This window comes from Chenopodium quinoa, unplaced genomic scaffold, assembly GCF_001683475.1.
Source record: "Chenopodium quinoa cultivar QQ74 unplaced genomic scaffold, ASM168347v1, whole genome shotgun sequence".
Lineage (NCBI taxonomy): Eukaryota > Viridiplantae > Streptophyta > Magnoliopsida > Caryophyllales > Amaranthaceae > Chenopodium > Chenopodium quinoa.
In genome coordinates this window covers 24,172-43,120 of record NW_018745034.1, presented here as the reverse complement: position 1 = coordinate 43,120, position 18,949 = coordinate 24,172, and the positions used below count along the sequence as shown (strand labels likewise).

General features: G+C 34.6%; 3 protein-coding genes across 3 annotated transcripts; 2 read left to right on the top strand and 1 right to left on the bottom strand.

Moving 5' to 3' along the window:
• The first annotated feature begins 2,717 nt into the window (after positions 1 to 2,717).
• On the top strand, positions 2,718 to 4,903 carry LOC110709135 (SKP1-like protein 1A). Its single transcript, XM_021887354.1, has 2 exons — positions 2,718 to 3,146; positions 4,445 to 4,903. The coding sequence occupies exons 1-2, from the start codon at positions 2,823 to 2,825 to the stop codon at positions 4,616 to 4,618; spliced, it is 498 nt and encodes a 165-aa protein (XP_021743046.1). The 5' UTR covers positions 2,718 to 2,822; the 3' UTR covers positions 4,619 to 4,903.
• A 7,598-nt stretch (positions 4,904 to 12,501) lies between these two features.
• Positions 12,502 to 14,202, top strand: LOC110709140 (vacuolar iron transporter homolog 2-like). The gene has a single exon (XM_021887360.1). It carries the CDS (start codon positions 13,435 to 13,437, stop codon positions 14,086 to 14,088), a length of 654 nt encoding a protein of 217 aa, XP_021743052.1. The 5' UTR covers positions 12,502 to 13,434; the 3' UTR covers positions 14,089 to 14,202.
• Positions 14,203 to 15,050: 848 nt separating this feature from the next.
• Positions 15,051 to 17,710, bottom strand: LOC110709139 (golgin subfamily A member 6-like protein 22). Its single transcript, XM_021887359.1, has 2 exons — positions 16,621 to 17,710; positions 15,051 to 15,782 (listed from the first exon to the last, which is right to left on the bottom strand). The coding sequence occupies exons 1-2, from the start codon at positions 16,804 to 16,806 to the stop codon at positions 15,051 to 15,053; spliced, it is 918 nt and encodes a 305-aa protein (XP_021743051.1). The 5' UTR covers positions 16,807 to 17,710.
• Positions 17,711 to 18,949: the final 1,239 nt, after the last annotated feature.

Here is an 18,949-nt window from a genome sequence, read left to right as displayed (position 1 = left end):
CACACCATATTTATTCTCCAAAGAATCCCATATGACCTTGCTTGATCTGAAATTGACAAACAAATCAAACAAAGTGTTGTTCATGTGGTTGAGGAGATGGCCACGAACAAGCTTGTTGTCCTTTTTCTTCTTCTTCTTCAAGGCTTTCGTTGTGGCCGCCGGAATTGCGGTTGTGACGGTTTTAGCATCTTCTTTCGCCTTCTTGAGTATCTCAATAACATCTTCATTCAAAACATAATCTATTTCCAATTGTTCAAAAATAAATTAGTAACTTTTGTGACCATCTCTTATAGTTATTACTATCAAGAGGCTCCAACTTAGAGAGGTTGGGAAGAGTCTTGTTCATAACACTAGTTGCAATAGACATAATTTCATTTACAAATTGTTGTAAATAAAAGAGAAGTCTAGAACAAATAGTATAAAATACGGGCGCCCATATCTAGTACCAATTGACACCTCGAATTAATTATGCTACTTATGTTTTAAATCAAACCGATTTTCCTTAATTCGTAGTTGTGTGATCACTGAAAAAAGTCCCATAAGATTAACACTAACGAGGACTGATAATGCTTGTTAAGAGTTCAGACAATATAAAATTAAATCATTTCAAAAATTTACAGTAAAATAAGTTCAAATTAAAATAAAAAAAAGTCAATTAAAAAGTGTTTCCTAATAGACCTAGTATGATCTTATATTCTTATATAATTGGAAAGTCGGAAAATGGTATTGATTCTCTATTATATTTCTTCTTTAGAGTTGCTGAATTTTGCTGAACTGAAATTATTTTTACTGAACTGAAATTAATTTTACTAAACTGAACTTATTTTTGCTGAACTGAAATTATTTTTACTGAATTGAAATTATTTTTACTGAATATTTTTTTTTAAGGTGAACTGAACAGGGCCGAAATATAATAGAGAATCAGTAAATAATTTCAGTTTAGCAATATTAATTTCATTTCAGTAAAAATAATTTAAGTTCAACAAAAATAATTTAACTTCTACAAAATTAATTTTAGTTCAGTAAAAATAAGGTGAAGTGAACATGACTTAAACAAGTGATTTGTATCATAATTTTGCCGAGATATGTCGTATCTAGCCGATCTAGGTAGGAATTTAAGAGGACATTTTTGGAATTAAGGGTGATAAATCCCTCTGTTTCAAAATAAACTGTCCGGTTTGATTGTTACTATTGATCCGCGATTCCGCGTAACTTTGTCATGCTATAGTTATCTATTTCTTGACATGTACGACTCTTTGTATAATTTGCATAAGATGAGAAAAAAGGTTCTAGAATACTCTGTATAATAAACTACGCATGTCCACCCCGTCAGTTTTTTGAGGTGATACGTGTTAATTTCATGCCGTGTTTGTTTTTCCTCCTTTGGTTGAGATCTTAATCTACGTTATATTGTAAAGGTAAAGCCTATGATAAATTAATTAATAACAGAATTGGAGTTAATAGCAATAAGTTTAGTTCTATATCAAAGTTCGTTTGAAATTGAAATAAATTAGCATGTTTATAGTGCTTAAAAGAGATGATATGTAACACACATTTTTTTTTTTTTTTTTTTTTTATTGTGAATGCTTTTTAAGGTATAATAAAGTATATAATTTTTCCCGTCAAAAAAGTATACAGTTTTCAATTTTAATTAAACATTGATATACAACTAAACTTGTTGCTATTTATTCTAATTTTGTTATTAAATTATATTGTTTGGGCCTTGCTTTAATAGCACATTAGGATCTCATGCATGCACTAAGAAGAAAAGAAGGTAATCACAATTCACAACATGAAAATTAACATGTATCACCTCATAAACTAATAGGTTGGACTCAAACACATGTTTTGTTTGTTCTATGGAGTATTATAGAAATTTTTTTCTTATTTTTTTTTTAAATCATAAGTATATTCATACATGTCAAGATATAAACAACTACAAAGTATAACATATTAGGGTTACATAGATTAGAAAGTAACTTACTGATTAAGACAAATTATCCATTTATTTCAAAATAAATACCTTATATGTTGAAAAAATAAATTTAGACAAGATAAATCCAAAAAATATAAGTCCGAACAAAATAGTTCTTACCACAAAATTCCAATAAAATTGTCATAAAACTATCTTTATTCAGATAGAATAATTGAGACAAAACCAAATACGTAACACGAGTTGAACCCCTTTTTTGCCAAATTTAGAATTTTTGTGTAAAAAAACAAAAACAAAAGTAATACGAGTATACTTTAGGAGAATTATCATAATCATATCTTAGTTACCCCTAATAACTTCATTAAGATCAATTAACTTAATTTTCTTACAAGTATTACGCCTGTTTGGGTGATGTTAAATTCACTGACATACCATTCTATTCTTCTTTGGGAAATGTCAAATATACTAATTAAAATAGCACGTATAAATTTAAGAAGTCATGACAAAAACACGCCTAGACCAGTATAATTAATGTTTATTTTTTCAAAATCTTTACTTTTTTAACATTAATAAATTAATTAATGCATCTTTAAAGAAAATCCAAGCACTAATTGCATTGATATACACATATTTTGTCATGAATTCCCAAATTTATACCATCGTACTCCATACTCATATTATTTTTTTTTTAAAAAAAAAGGCAATTAAAAAGTCACAACATACTTCGTATGAGAAATGAGACTGTACCACGGGCTCACAACCAACTCTATAAATAACCCCTCAAAATCCATTTACGTACCCACCATCTTTCATCACTTTCTCTCTCCTCATTTCGGATCTGCTAGGGTTTTCTCTGCCGCTTCACTTTCTCTCCTTCATCACCTCTTCAATGGCTGCCACTTCCAAGAAGGTCACCCTGAAATCCTCGGACAACGAGCAATTCGATGTCGAAGAGATTGTCGCCTTGGAATCTCAGACAATCAAGCATATGATCGAAGATGATTGCGCCGACAACGCGATTCCTCTTCCTAATGTTACTGGTAAGATCCTTTCGAAGGTGATTGAGTACTGTAAGAAGCATGTTGATGCTGCTGCTTCTAAAGCTTCTGCTGAAGATCGATCTTCTACTAATTCTACCGCTGATGATGAACTTAAGAGCTGGGATGCTGAGTTTGTTAAAGTTGACCAGAATACCCTTTTTGATCTCATTTTGGTATATTCTTCTTTTTCTCTCTCCTCTTTTCTCCCTTTCTCTCTAGATTTTAGATCTTGCTTTAATTTAGTGCTTCTGCTCCTGTTTAATTTTTTTACTTGTTCAATTTTCCGATTGTACTGTTTTTGGATTTGTTTTGTGGTTTTTTAGATCTAAATCGTTGTTCATTTGGTTTAGAATGTGGTTTTTTTTAATTGTTTCCAATTGATTGTTTTATTAGAAATTGTTGAACTGGATTGTTTTGGGGATTGATTAATTTTAAAGTTTAACTGTAATTTCTTGCTTCTGTAAGAAATTGAACTGTGTTTTTGTTGTTGTTTGAGCACAATATCACAAATGATCAAGGTATGTGTATGTGTAATTGTTTGTTGGGACGCACTTGATTTGCTGAAATTTGGTTAATTTTTACAATTGATTTCATGTTGATGTCTTTTGAAGTTGTTTTGGAAATTTGATTGGAAATTGTTATGTGCATACCTGTTGGTTGATTTTGATTATGCTAAATTTGCTGCGATGCCTTGTGCTGAAGGGATATTAAGTTTCATTTTATATTAAGCTGTTTCCGGGTTTTTGAAACCCCATTGATTTGCAAACCCCTAACTGTTTCTGGGCCTTTTGAAACCCCACTGATTTGCCAACCCACAACTATGTTTTTGAAATCCCATTGATTTGCAAATACCCAATCATTTACATGCTGATGAAGTCTGGAAATGGATGGGATTAGAGGTTTTTCTATCGTCAAAATATTCTTTTCCCAAAACTATATTCTTTCCTGCATAGTTTTAATTTTAATTTATTAGTAACTTCCTTTTGTTTATTTGATATAGTTTATTCGAGTGTTTTTAGTTCATTCCTGCTGCTGTTGATAATCTGTATTATTATGCTTATGGTTTTGTTTGGAAAGAAATGAGCATCTTGGATATAACTTGAAGTATGGATTGTTAGCATTTTGTGTCTGATTATCAAGTTGTTAACATGATGGTTTCTGTTTTTCTGATATTTATTCACATAATCAATCTTTGCCCTGTACATTTTAAGTCTTCCATCTTTTTGATTGAGTTTTATTCTACTCTGCTCCCTTGTAGTAGCTTTGTTTGTCCATTCCCTGTTAGCAGAAATTTGCTGTAGCCTTAAAGTTTCATTGGCCTGACAAGGCCATGTTTAATTGAATGCTCTTTGTACTCTTCTGCTTGCTTTTGAGTCTCATGAAGTTTTTTCTTTACACCTCCCTTGTGTGTTCTGGTTTGGCAATCTCAAATCGTTATACTGATTTTCGGTGCATTTATTCTTGGTTTAAGGCTGCTAACTACCTAAACATCAAGAGTCTGCTGGACTTGACCTGCCAAACTGTGGCCGACATGATCAAAGGCAAGACTCCTGAGGAGATCAGGAAGACCTTCAACATCAAGAACGACTTCACCCCAGAGGAGGAAGAAGAGGTTAGGAGGGAGAACCAGTGGGCCTTTGAATGAACTTCATGGATGGGAGCTGCATTGCACCTTAAATGTCTATAGAATAGGAGTCTGTTGATATCAAGAGTCGCCCTTTTGTTTTTGGTCAAAAACTATCTAGAAACTAATTTTAAACCTGGTCTGTCCATTCGGCTCATTAGGCGGTACTTGTTTGTGCTATTTACAATGGAAGTGAAGCATAACTTATGTAAGTTTTTGCTATGTTATCTTAAACATTCGTAGTGTAAGCACAATTCTGATGGTATGAAATTATTCTGCTGATAATGGACATCATTATTTTGTGTCTGAAAATGTGCAATATTTATGTTGAGAAATTAAGGTTCTCATCGTGTTGACGCGCTTCCATTGTTGGTAAAACGTAGTAGAACGAGATGACTAGCGGGGGCTCAGGATCATTTCAGAGTATATGGTTCATTAAATATTTACACCATGCGTAGTGTGTCTGATAAGGTGAGAGCCGATCCTCTCTCAATGCCAACATATAACTCTTTTTGTCCCAAAACTCTCTTCAAAATCACACCCATTGTAAAATGGATTCAGAATCAGAAAGAAGAAAGGAAAACCAAAAGCAGATCCAATCAATAATCAATAATCACAAAATAGCTGTACTTGTTTAAGTTGATTGTAATTAATTTAATAATATTGATCCATATGACTTGCAGTCTCAGCACTCGCTGCGTGATGGTTGCCAAGACTGCTAGCCGTAGAAATCAAGTCACGTTGCCAATTAACAAGCTCCTTATATTGTTGAATAAGGTTAATTTGGCTATCAATCGTAAACGTTAGGCAATTTCTTTCAGAAACCGAATATTGTTGGTAAGCCTTTGTTGTAAATGGAACTGCAGGAACAAAAATAATAAGAACAATGTTACCGGGAATGAGACTGAGTTGCGGATTATGTCGCTCTCTTTAAAACATTTACGGAACTGCCTCTAATTTGTGCTATCAGATCGAACCACAATCGGATGTCCCACAGGATAAAATAGTCTCTCGAAATAAAAATATACTGATGGATTTGCACAAAACCACCGGGCAACTAAACACCAACACTAATTAGAAATTGCTCGAATTCTGTATTTTAGGAGGAAGAAGATTAGAATGATTTTTCTGTATTTGAAAACGGTGAGCAAAGTGTTCTTTTTATATCCAAAGCAGTAGCATAACGGTAGCAATTAAAACCGTTCTTAAACCAGCGAAATTAATGTCAAAAACGGCCAATTAAAAAACGATAATGTGGAATTAAAATGGGTAGGGAATCAGTCAAAACAGTTACCAAAAATCAAGGAAAATTAAAATCTGTTTTGATCACCCGACCCAGCCAGGCTCGGTTCGGCACGCGCGCACGTGTGTTAGGTTGGCTCGGTAGGTAAGTCTTCCCTCTCCACAAAATGTGGGTAGTCCTTGGGCCACACCCAAGTATACCACACTCTATATAATAAAGGAGGTAAAACTTTCATTTCCCACCAATGTGGGACTTTGTGATTTTTACAAAATTCACACCCAAACACACTTTGTTCCAACAATCCCCCACTTGAAATTTCGAAAACATTTTCGAGCAGAATCCTTACACATATAGGTTGTGCATAAACAGAAGTGTTTTTCAACTTAAACTTCTGCGTAGTGAATACGATTCAGATTTAACAAGGGTAACTCGAAGTTTTGAACCCTATCTCTGACAACGTACCACACACGACCTACTCTTGGTGTTGTTATAGACCCGTGCTATTACGGCCATGCACGTCTATCCCGGTATAGTGAACGCTCTAGAAATGCTGCCACACATTTCATAGGAAGCGGCTTAACTTCCACATTCACATAGGTGAATCTATCAAGAGTACTCCTGTAGCTAGGTACTCCACTCCAAAATGGAGTATAGATTTCATTAAGAGTTCCTATTAACTCATCCTTGATCGCTTCAGGAATTTATGTCTTTTGAACATAATCAACTCATATCACTCCATAACTTGTTACCACCCATTGAACCTATTTCTTGGGATCTCCGGTCCATAGGTTGGGTTACCATTATGTGTGACTCATTTCAATGGCAATAGTCCCATTTTCTTAGAAAAATTATGGACTTTCTCTCTAGCCAATCCTTTCGTCAAAGGATCAGCCAAATTATTCTCAGTGCGTACATGATCCACTCTAACAGCTCCGATTGAGAGATATTCTTTTACAGTGCTGTGCTTACGACGTATTTGTTGTCTTTTACCGTTGTAGTAACGGTTCTGAACTTTTGCAATAGCCGTGGTACTATCGCAATGGATCAAGACAGCCGGTAATGGTTTTTCCCATAAGAGAATTTCACCTAGCAGGTCTCTTAACCAACCTGCTTCTTCACTAGTTGTAGCTAGTGCTATCATTCTGATTCCTTGGTGGACTGAGCTAAAATATGCTGTTTCTTAGACTTCCAAGATACAACTCCACCGACTATAGAGAAAATATATCCACTAGTAGCCTTAGAGTCATCTGATAAGGTGTTCCAGTCCACTACTAGAAAACGCCTAATCAACGACGGAAATAATCCCTCGGAATATCCTGAAATTCCGTCGGAAGGCACCGTCGCATTACATTTTGTAGGAATTTGGCTATATTCCGAGGGAATTTCCGTCCGAAAAGTCCATTCCGACGGAATTTAAGACGAATTTATTTCTGTCGGCGGTTTTGTTGACTTTAATTGAAATTCCGTCGCAATGTTCCGACAGAAATTTCCGTCGGTGTTGGAGATGTTCCGACGAAAATTTCTGTCGGAAAAGTAAATAAATAAAAAAAAACCCCACCACCCCGTAACCCTTACCCCACCCACATCCACCCCCGCCACCAGCCCACACCACCCACCATGTCCAACCCATTTTCCTACACCACCCACCACCACCACGTCAAACGCCTTTTCCCACACCACCCACCACCACCACGTCCAACCGAAAAATTCACCCACCACCCTAACCTGTATTCCCTCCCAACCACCCAAATACCACCGCCCAAACCACCACCCACCTCGCCAGATCTACAAATCAGCACCACCTCCCTCGCCATTCCATGCCCTCCAAACCACCACCTAAACCACCCAAAAAAATATCAAAAAACCACCCAAAAAAAAACGAAGCAAGTCGAATTTTTTTAAAAAAAAAAACGAAAAAAACCCAGAAATTCCATCACAAAACGAAAAAAACAAAAAAAATCCAAGTAATTTCAAGTTATAAAACCCAGAAATTCCATCACAAAACCCAGAAGTTCTTTGATGTTTCAAGCAAAACCCGAAAAAAATAAGAGAAAGAGAATAGACAACTTGCCTTGAATTCCATCAAAACCCCTAATTTGGCTTGAATTTGGGTTTTAATGGTCAAATTCAACCATGAAAACTCTAGATCTAGGGTTTTCATGGTCGAATTTGACATGAAAAACCTTATTTTGTTCTTTGAAAAACCTTTAGAAGGCGATGGCGCAGTGGCGGTGGTGCGTGGCTTTGTTGCGCAGCGGTGGTCAGAAAAACGAAGGGGAAGGAGAAGGAGGAGAGAGAAACGAAGGGGAAGGAGAAGGAGGAGAGAGAAACGAAGGGGAAGGAGAAGGAGGAAAGAGAAACGAAAGAAGAAAGAGATCTGAGAGAAGGAGGAGAGAGAAACGAAAGGAGAAGGAGATCTGAGAGAAGGAGGAGAGAGAAACGATAGGAGAAGGAGATCTGAGAGAAGGAGGGAGGTCAGAGAAGGAGAAGAGAGAGAAAAAGGAGAGGAGAAAGAGAAACGAAGGAATTGAGGGTTGGTTTTTTTTATATATAAGAACATTCCGACGGAAAAATAATCCGTCGGAATATTTGGGATTTCTGAGGGAATATTCCGTTGGAAAATTCCGACGGATTTAAATTCCGTAGGAAAGTTAACTTTCCGACGGAATATTCCGTCGGAAGCCTATAGTTATGAGGGAATTAATTTCCGTTGCAAAAATTTCGAGGGATTTTCCGTCGTAATGTACCTTTTCCGACGGAAGTTTATCACATACCCTAATTTCGTCGGAAAGTTCGAATTTTCTGACGGAATTCAGGTCTGTCAGAACGATTTCGTCGGAAAACGGCCTATTTCTAGTAGTGGTCAGCATCACTATAGCCTTCTAGAATAGATGGAAACCTTTCATAATGTAACCCTAGGTTCATAGTCCTCTTAAGGTATCTCATGACCCTTTCAAAAGCATGCCAATGCTCACTACCAGGACAACTAGTAAACCTGCCTAATAATCCCACGACATAGGCAATGTCGGGTCTAATACAATTAGTGGCATGCCGAAGGCTGCTAATGACGCTCGCATAATCAGATTGCCTAACAGCATTACCAGTATTTTTAAATAATTTTACACTGGGATCATAAGGTGTGCTTGCAGGTTTACTGTCAAAGTAACTATATTTCTTTAGGATTTTCTCAATGTAATGAGATTGATCCAAAGAAACTCCATTTTCTGTCCTAGTAATCTTAATCCCAAGGATTACATTTGCCCCCCCCCCCCCTTGATCTTTCATGTCAAACTCAGCATTCAACAATAGCTTTACATTATTCACAGCGTGAATATTTGAGCCAAAAATTAACAAGTCATCCACATACAAACAAATTATAGTGCAAATGTCATTCTCAAATTTACATATATGCATTTGTCACTACCATTTATCTTAAAACCATGTGAAATGACTAAGTTACCAAATTTTTCATGCCATTGTTTAGGTGCTTGTTTGAGACCATAAAGAGATTTATCTAGCTTACATACCAGATGCTCTTTTCCTAGGATGACAAAGCCCTTGGGCCGGTTGGTCTATGTAGATTTCTTCTTCCAATTCACCGTTCAAGAATGCAGTCTTTACATTGATTTGATGCACTACAAGATTATAAACAGAAGCAAGAGACATTAGCACTCTAATAGAAGTTACTCTAGTTACAGGTGAATAGGTATCAAAGAAATCAACATTCTCCCTTTGTCTGTAGCCTTTAGCTACCAAACAAGCTTTATACTTATCAATGGTGCCATCAACTTTCAACTTTTGTTTTAGGACCCATTTGCAACCTGGTGGCAACTCAGTTAGGTGCCAAGTTCGATTAGACTCAAGTGAATCCATTTCGTCATTTATGACTTCTTGCCATAAGTCTGCATCAACTGAGGCTAGGGCTTCTTAGAGGGTAGATGGATCCTCCTCTACATTGAGAACTTTAAAGTCCGGGCCAAAGTCTTTTACTACTCTAGCCTGTTTGCTCCTTCTTAGTTCGGGTTCAGCATCCAAGTCTTGTGAGTTAGACCTAACTTCAGGAATAATAATGGAGGATGAACCCCCACTATTTCTAGATTTAAAAGGAAACTTATCCTCATAAAAATTAGCATCATTAGATTCAATGATTACACGTGCATTTAGATAAAAAAAATCTATATGCTTTACTATTAATAGCATATCCAATGAACACACATTCATAAGCTCTACTAGCTAACTTAACTCTTTTAGGATCAGGAATCCTAACATATGCTAGACAACCCCAAGTTCTAAAATAAGAAATATTAGGTTGTTTGTTATGAAGAATTTCATGAGGATAAACCTTACTCTTAGTCTTTGGAACACGGTTCAAGACATAACAAACGGTAAGAAGGGTTTCACCCCACCAATGATCAGCAACATCAGTAAAAGTTCTATTCTTTCTTTCAGCCTTACCATTCATTTCTGGAGAATGAGGGGCAGATCTTTCATGTATGATACCATGTGAATTATAAAATTCTATAAAAGCATTAGTACCGTACTCAGTTCCACGATCACTTTGTAACCTTTTTATCTTCTTGTTGAACTGATTCTCAAATTCTGTCACAAACAACTTAAACATCTCAAAAGCATCACTCTTATTTTTCATCAAATAAACACAAGTATAATCAGAACAATCATTAATAAAGGTGATAAAATATCGTTGTCCATTTCTAGTCAACTTTCCATCAAATTCACAAATATCCGAATGAATTAAGTCTAATGGTTTTGAATTTCTCAAAACCCACTTATGAGGTGTTTTTGTAATCTTAGCCTGACTACAAAAATCACATTTGTCAAAGTCATTAAGTGAAAACTTAGGAATAGGACCTAGGTTGCTCATATTTTTGATGAGTCTTTTGTTCATATGACAAAGTCTAGCATGCCAAACATTAATAGTGGAGCACAACATATTAGGAAGTACGTAGTATATATAACCCTTATTCTTTACAAATTTTCTTTTTTATAAAATAAATACAAAGTAATTGGTAACACAATTTTGAAATTTTCTGATGTTAAGGCAACACATCTTTTTATTTTCAATATTGTCATTATGGGATTATATATGAACATTATGTTTATAATGTGCGTTTATACATTGCGTCATCCATGTTATGCTATATTATCAAAATTACAATTTAGATGATTCCAACATTTTCAAGTTTACATCAACAAAGTATGATGATTTCACCAAAAAAAAAAAAAATTAAAGTATTATGAGAAAATGAAACACCGTCTACTTTTAATTTAGGTGCATTTTTGCGTGATGGTTGTTAGGGTTGGTGAGTGCACAACGACAATAAATTAAAGATTTAGAGATTGATTAAATAATTAAGAGAATAAATAAAGGCAAGATAAGTAGTAAAGATGTACGCACAATATTTAACTTGGGAAAAATTAGCAAAAACCCACGAACCACGAGCACCAAAATAATCTAAATAGGAGAGTACAAGAACCCTTGAAAGGGTGAGTATTACATTAGAACTCTCACTATAAGAATTCACAAAGGAGCTCAGTACAAAATAAGGAACAATGGATTAGGGAGATTGTGTGTATGTGGAAACTCCGATCATGATATATATCTTAGAGAGCGGCATTTGTTGGTAAATTCTCAAGCATGGAGTGACACCCATAGAGTGCATAGTATCGGAGTATTGGAGGATGATGTGGGTGGATCCATTCTTCCAAATGATGCCCAACATCACTATATATAGGTGATGTATGGAGGTGGAAGAAGTGTGTGGAAAATTCTACACACATGTCCTTTAAATACTCCACATAAGTCTAGTCTTCATGACCATCACCAAATTCTAGGTTCTTTCACAATTCTCCATCAATTTCTCAATGTACTAGAATTTTCTAGAAATTTTGAGAATCCTTGAAATGTAAAAGCTATGGAATTTTGGCCACACTAACCAACAATGGTCTTGTCTACACAATTTTATTTTATTTCATTTAATTTTTTTTTTTAACATTTCCGACCACTTTTTTTTTTTTTTTTTTTTTTTTTTTTTTTTTTTTTTTTTTACACTACATACAATCGTTATTCGTTAACAATTACACCATTAAAGCCAGGGTGCTTGCTCCTTCGTCCCCACACGTCTTGCCATCATCAATAGTTCTATGCTATCGTCTCATCTTTAAATTAATTTTTTTTTTTATTTTTTTTTTTATTTTTTTTATTGGTGGCTTTTTCAATCATAAAATTTTGCTATGGCTTTATTCTAACTTTCTTATGCTTACTCGATGTACATTTAAGTGATTTAACATATGGACTAATCGAGTATATCAATACTTTACAACCGGCATTCATCTTTTTATTCCCTGGAATATAGTTAGTATTAACACATTTGATTTTCAATCGGATAAGCTTTTTTTAACAAAATTATATCTCAACATTCTAGTACGATTTGATTTTAATGTTGACTTTTACATATATCAACAAAATGAACTAAATTCATTGAAATTTTAATACAAGTATGTTCGAGTAGAAAGTAGATGTCAACTCCTACAAGCAAAAGCAAAGCTATGAAATTAGAAATGAATTCGGGTAGAAGAAGATGAAAAGATAAAGATTGGCAAATTTAGTTCCTTAATTTTGTTACAATTTTACGATTTTGTGCAGCACCCATCCTCGGAGACTTGGACTAACCGCAAGTTAAGATTGACATAATATTTCTACTTCATAAGTTCGTATTTCCTAATACCTACGGAGTAATTTTGGCTTTCACATGTGAAAGAAAGAAAACCAATCTTTTTGAGAGAACAAATAGAGTACACACCATATCATCAAAGTAACAGAAAACAAATTCATCCAACTCAGCCCAAAAAGAGGAAAGATTGTGCATTTAAATATATAATGGCAAGTATCAAGCTAAGACTATTAACATACATTACGCTACTACACTAATATCATTGAGGGTGGAGATTCTTTATCCTTGCCCATTCTCCTTCCCCTCCCTCTCACCCACTTTTAAAGGGTTTTGTTTGCTAACCTGAGTTGCATTACAAAGGTATGATAGAGCCTTTACTTTACCTACCCTACAAAAATGCGAGTATTGTATTTCATTCTGCTACTTCCGCGTAAACTAAATTTTTTTATGGAGAAAAAAAAAAGTTAGCACCCATTATGATTGGTCTAATCAACCAATTTACACATTTAATTTTAGGTATGAACACTTAAGATTCTTAAAATTTATTTCATGCAACACCGCCTTATAATCTGATTTAGTGCGTCAATTCTCCAACACACCAAGCATCTTTTTATCAATTCATCAATCACTTTTATCATATGCTTTATATTTTATGAAATACTTTATTTAAAGAGAACAAAGATAAATGTTCTCTTTTCATTTACGTACACACCTGAAAAAAATTAGGAATAGTGATTAAAGTGTGCCCTCCACACGCCAAAGACACTAGCTTATATATACCCCTTAACAACCTGAGTGTGTCTTCCACACTCTCTTGCCTTAATCTTAGGAAAACATACAACTTCAAATTTTCCTAAACTTCATCTTTTTTTTTTTTTTTGGTCCTTACAAAAACTTCTCCTATGTCTTCTAATAACAATGAAAAACCCTCCTTTAACCAAGTGAAGCCAAACATCACTCCAAGCATCGAAATCGAACATGAGTCCGATGGCCCGGATTACTCGAAACGTGCCCAATGGCTCCGGGCTGCGGTCCTTGGGGCGAATGACGGACTCCTATCTGTAGCCTCACTTATGATTGGGGTCGGGGCAGTCCGGCCCGACCCGGGGACGATGGCTCTTACCGGGCTTGCGGGCTTGTTTGGTGGGGCATGTAGCATGGCATTAGGCGAGCTAGTGTCAGTTTGGGCCCAACGGGATGCTGAGCTAGCACAACTCCTCCGTGACCAAGAGGCCCATCCTAGCCCGCCCGGCTCCATGGAGGATAAAAAGCGGGCCCTACCAAGCCCGCTATGTGCTGCGGCTGCTTCAGCCGCAGCATTTGCAGCCGGAGGAGGGGTTCCACTCCTTGTAGCTGCGTTCATAAAATCCTACAAGGCAAGGTTGGTTTCGGTGCTAGTAACTGTGACACTCGCGCTATTCGCCTTTGGTTGGCTCGGGGCCGTCCTAGGAAAGGCTCCGGCCTTGAGATCATCAATAAGAGTCTTGGTAGGTGGATGGATAGCTATGGGAGTCACATTTGGGTTGACAAAGTTGGTCGGTTTTACAGGGATCTAGCAAGCTAGAAGTGTGACTTAATACTCTATATTGTTGTAATAGAAAGGAGTAAGTTGTGCGTGTACGTACATCATTGAATTATATAAATGAAATTTCATTGTAGTTTATAATTAATTTGTTGATGTATAATTTAAGGTAAATGACCTAACCTCCCTAAATTTAGCCTTAATCCGCCAGACTCCTTAACAAATTTGGAGTAGGGGAAAGTTTGGCCTAGTCTGTCTAGGCTCGATCATGACATATAGATCAAAACCCGAAATCTCGATCTTCTATTAGGCCAAGCTTTTGTTAGTATCAAACGGAACTTGTATGTTTGTGTTGAGATTTATTAAGAAATACTTGTATTACTTTAATCTAGGTGCACATAATATATAATGGGCATGTAAAAAATACTGCGCTCCCCTAATTTAAATCGGTAAGTCTAATAATGCATGTGATTAATTAACGTAGTTTCAGGCAGTTTTCTAGCCTACTTTCTGTATTAATGATGCAGTCATATAATGTGAGTGGAAATGTGTATAACAGACCATAAAATTGTTTCTTTGATATAGTAATTAATCAACTAACTGATTAATAACAAAATCAGAGAGATGTGTGTGCCTAGTTATCTCTGATCTGTAGGGATGTATCAAGAATCATCATCTTAAATTTATAAGAAAATATTGAAGAAAGAATTCTACGCTTAGCATAGGTAATAATATTTCTAATCACCAAATTTCAACTATAATCTCTAAATTAAATAAATTTGCAAGTATGTAGCTTACCATTGAAGTGACAATATTGATTTAGTTAGATTAAGCAACCCTGTTCAAACAACCTACGGTGATAAGAATTATAATTAAACGATTTAAAAATTGATCATAAATTATTCAAAGCCGAAAGAAAACAAAAACAAAGCAAATTAATTAAGATCCAATCAATAATCAAAACTATTGCTAAATTTCTACCACTAAAATGTAAATCTAGTAATCAGGTGACATATAGCTTGTTTCCTCAGTACTCTGGTTGGCCGCATTGTGACGGTATTGGTCGGTAACTGCTGAAAGGAGTGAAATCATATATTGTTGGCGATTATTAAGTTCCTCATATTTTGCAATAACATTAAATAGGTGATCAATCTGTGACTTTAGGCTATATCTTTCACACTCCCAATTTTGTTGGTAAACCTTAAACTCTTCACCCACATTTTGTTCGTAAACCTTATACTCTTCAACCACCTTTAAAAGCTCGTTCTTTTCCTTGGTTAATGTCGTACACTTCTCTTCGAGTTTTTCTTTTTCTTTTTCTTTTTCTTCCCCATTCACCAAGTTTTTCTTCATCAACTCTTGTCTTTCCTCCTCCATGTTTTTGACTTGCTCTTCGAGTTTTGACAACTTCTTGTGGTAGATCATCTCGTATGAGTACAGCTCGATTCGTGCTCGTGCTTCCTCCACTTGTTCCGTAAGGCTCAGTTTCTCCTCCTCCCACATCTTCTTCTCCGTTGTTACTTGTTCCTCAAGTTTTTGTTTCTCCTCCTCCCACATCTTCTTCTCCATTGTTACTTGTTCCTTAAGCTTCTGTTTCTCCTCTGATACTTGTTTCATAAGCTTTTGTTTCTCCACCTCCCACATCTTCTTCTCCATTGTTAGTTTGTCAACGGATTTTTGCATCTGCTTTAGTTCCTCATCCTTTGATGATGCTTCTGAAGTTTTTTCCTACAAACATGTATGATAATGATATTATATATGCTGAGTAACTATAAGTTCAATACATGTATACATGTATGTGGTGTAATAGTACTCACTTCACCGCCCGTTTGGCCTGGTAGGCAGTAATAAATTGCGGTAATGATAATAAATTATTTTAAGTGTAATTTAATATGAAAACTACCTATAATCTCACTAGGAACACAATCTCTAATAATTCCCAAATTAAACTACAATAGATCATGGTCAAGAAAATTGATTTTTTTTTTTTCAAATTTACATAAACATACAAATTAATATGATCGATTATCAATCAGATTGTTTGACATTGAAGTCACAATCAAGTGATGTACGAGTACTGATCAAACTGACTAATTTTCGTATACTTTTTAAAAAATATACTTTAGAAATTAAGTCAAACTACTGGAGTTGACAAATCTCTACAGCAAACAGGATAAAAAATAATGATAATTTTGTTTGTAATTTTTATTAAAGCCAAATTTGATAAAGTTTAAGAAGTATCGAATAAAACTTCTATTCTCTAAAAATAAAATTGTAGAGATCAGAGAAAAACTCTAATAGAAATTTAGAAGGTGAATTGAAGCTTAAAAATTCCACATAATCCAAGTGATGTCGTATAATTTAAACTTACCCTAACAAAAATACTCTAAAAACTTGAAGCACTTTAATATATACTCCATAGTGCATACGAAAAAAACCAATTAAAAATAATAATTCAATTTTCACATAATTAACGGAAATAACATGGTCTAAAACAATCAAAACATAAAAGTTTAGAATACTACCATTAATTTAGTAAAGGAAACAAGAGAGATAGAATAGTTACCGGAAGAATGAAATTAATGAGGATGTTAACATTGGTTATAATGAAAATTACGCCAACCGTTAGCTGCACGCTCGCCGTAAAGATGTGTAGGGAAGGAAAATATGATGAATACAAAGATAATACGAACCCTAAACATCCCAATCTCTCCAACTCGAACACAAATTGTTCCACCTTAACATATGCCATCCATTATTTTTTTATTTATTTTTAGCCTTTTCGACCCCTTTTAACTTAGATCGCAGTGAATATTAGGACACATATATATATATATGAGTGATATAAGTCATATAACACCATTATTCTTAGTCACGAAGATATACTTTTACTCTTATTCGAATTCTAAAATTTCCTATCTTATTAAAAAAAAAAAAGGATGTAATTGGTAACAGAATTTTGATTTTCCTGATTTTAAGACTGATTACACGGTTTTTTTTTTTTTTATTTTGTTTTTTTTTATTTTTTTTTTATTTTTAAATAGTACGATTATTATCATTCTACGATTTTACTAAAAAAATATCAATATTAAATAACAATAGTATCTTTATGTTGAGCGCTTTGGATAAATGAAGTGATTTACAACATTAATCTTTTGAATTTATAATCTATTTAACATGAGAGTGAGAGATACTTCAAGTGGTTAGAACTTCCCTCCCGATTTTAAGAGACCCTGAGATCAATTCTTTTTTATTCTTTCGCCAGTTGGAATTGTTTGTGAACTCGATATAAGCCATTTTTTGTTTAAGGTGCATCTTTTTTTAAATCGATCGTTTTTAAAGTGCATTATCTATTTTAGACATCTTCTTTTATATACGAAGTATATTTTATGTATATATCTAGCTCCTCACATAATCTACACTATTACATATACCCCTTTATTTTTTTTAAGTGAAAGTTGAATTAAGCGGAGTAAAATATTATATATGTAAGTGAGATTTGTATTTAGGAATTAGAAAATATTAATAGAAATGATACCACTTTATGACGACTCAATTCAGGTTAACACGGTTTTTTTTGTATCAGTATTGACATCTGATGATCAGCGCGTTTTGTGACCCCTATAACCTAACACTGATCGTGTAACTCCTAAAACACTAATGAATTAACCCTTATAACATATAAGAATTTGTGTTCTATGATTATATCAATATAAAAATAAGTAAAAAGTCCATGTCAATTCTTATAAGCAATGCTATAAAATTAGAATTGGATTCAAGTAGAAGAAGATGAAAAGATAAAGATTGGCAAATTAAGTTCCTTGATTCGACTTCAATTTGTTACAAATTTTTGATTTTGTACATCACCCATCCTAATAATTAAATTGAGGCATATAAACCGCTTCTAGCTACCTTTAATCTTTAAGGATGTATCAGCAATCATGCATCCTAAATTTTAGAAGAAAAAAAAAAATGTAACTTTTATCAAAGTTTTAACTAAAAACTAAAATTTTTTTGGCAATTCCACATTCCCACTTTAATCAATCTAACAACTATTTTCAAAGGGGTCGTAGTGTTATTTGACATAAATCATTTTTACTCCCTTGATTAAACTTCAGATCTCAAACTTATTAAGGGTATAGGATAATCACATGCCTAAGTAGTCAAGGCAGGCGAACTAGTATGGCCCGATTGGCAAGCGAACCCTGTTGTGCGCGCCTAGGTCATGTTCTTGATGACGCCGAAAATGACACGACCTGCTAGTATAAAGTAGAACAAAGTTTACTTGAGTGAAGAATTACACAACTAATAAAACCAATGCTTGCTACTTTGCTAGTATAAACAGTGTTGAAGAGATTGAAAGAACAAGCTAATCTTAACAAAAGCTCAAAACCCAAAGCCTCAATTGTCAGGAACATCCTGTAACATAAAAGGTATTAGCAATCTTCCTGCCAAAATTAAACAGCAAAAGCACCAAACAAATTAATTACATTTTTTTAGCTTATAGTAGCAACTGTAGTATTAAACCATTAATTATAAGTTTTATAAACTAAGCTACATACAAGATGAAAAAGAATATAAATAAGGTTTAATTTACTTGTTGGGCAGTTCGATCACCAAGATGAATGTTGGGTATGTACTGAATAAGATTACATTCTTCGCCATTATGCTGCTTACATCTTCTCTGTAGCTTTGGGCACTCTTTAATCTCAAAGATATGTTAAAAGACTTGAGATTAGGAAAACACTCCGGAATTTTATTCAATTTTGGACAGTACCGGATGACCAACCGATCAAGTTGTGACAGGCACCCAATTGACTCTGGAAGAACAATCATGTTATAAAGCCATAAGAGAAATAGCTCCTTGAGTCCTCTATAACAACCAAGTCCCCTTG

What these genes read in the sequence shown, in the direction of transcription:
- LOC110709135 (XM_021887354.1), top strand. Translation starts at nt 2,823, where the DNA reads ATGGCTGCCACTTCCAAGAAGGTCACCCTGAAATCCTCGGACAACGAG. An exon ending in CCCTTTTTGATCTCATTTTG is followed by an intron (nt 3,147 to 4,444) that starts GTATATTCTTCT and finishes TCTTGGTTTAAG; the next exon opens with GCTGCTAACTACCTAAACAT.
- LOC110709139 (XM_021887359.1), bottom strand. Translation starts at nt 16,806, where the DNA reads ATGGCATATGTTAAGGTGGAACAATTTGTGTTCGAGTTGGAGAGATTG. An exon ending in TCATTAATTTCATTCTTCCG is followed by an intron (nt 15,783 to 16,620) that starts GTAACTATTCTA and finishes ACATGTTTGTAG; the next exon opens with GAAAAAACTTCAGAAGCATC.
- LOC110709140 (XM_021887360.1), top strand. Translation starts at nt 13,435, where the DNA reads ATGTCTTCTAATAACAATGAAAAACCCTCCTTTAACCAAGTGAAGCCA.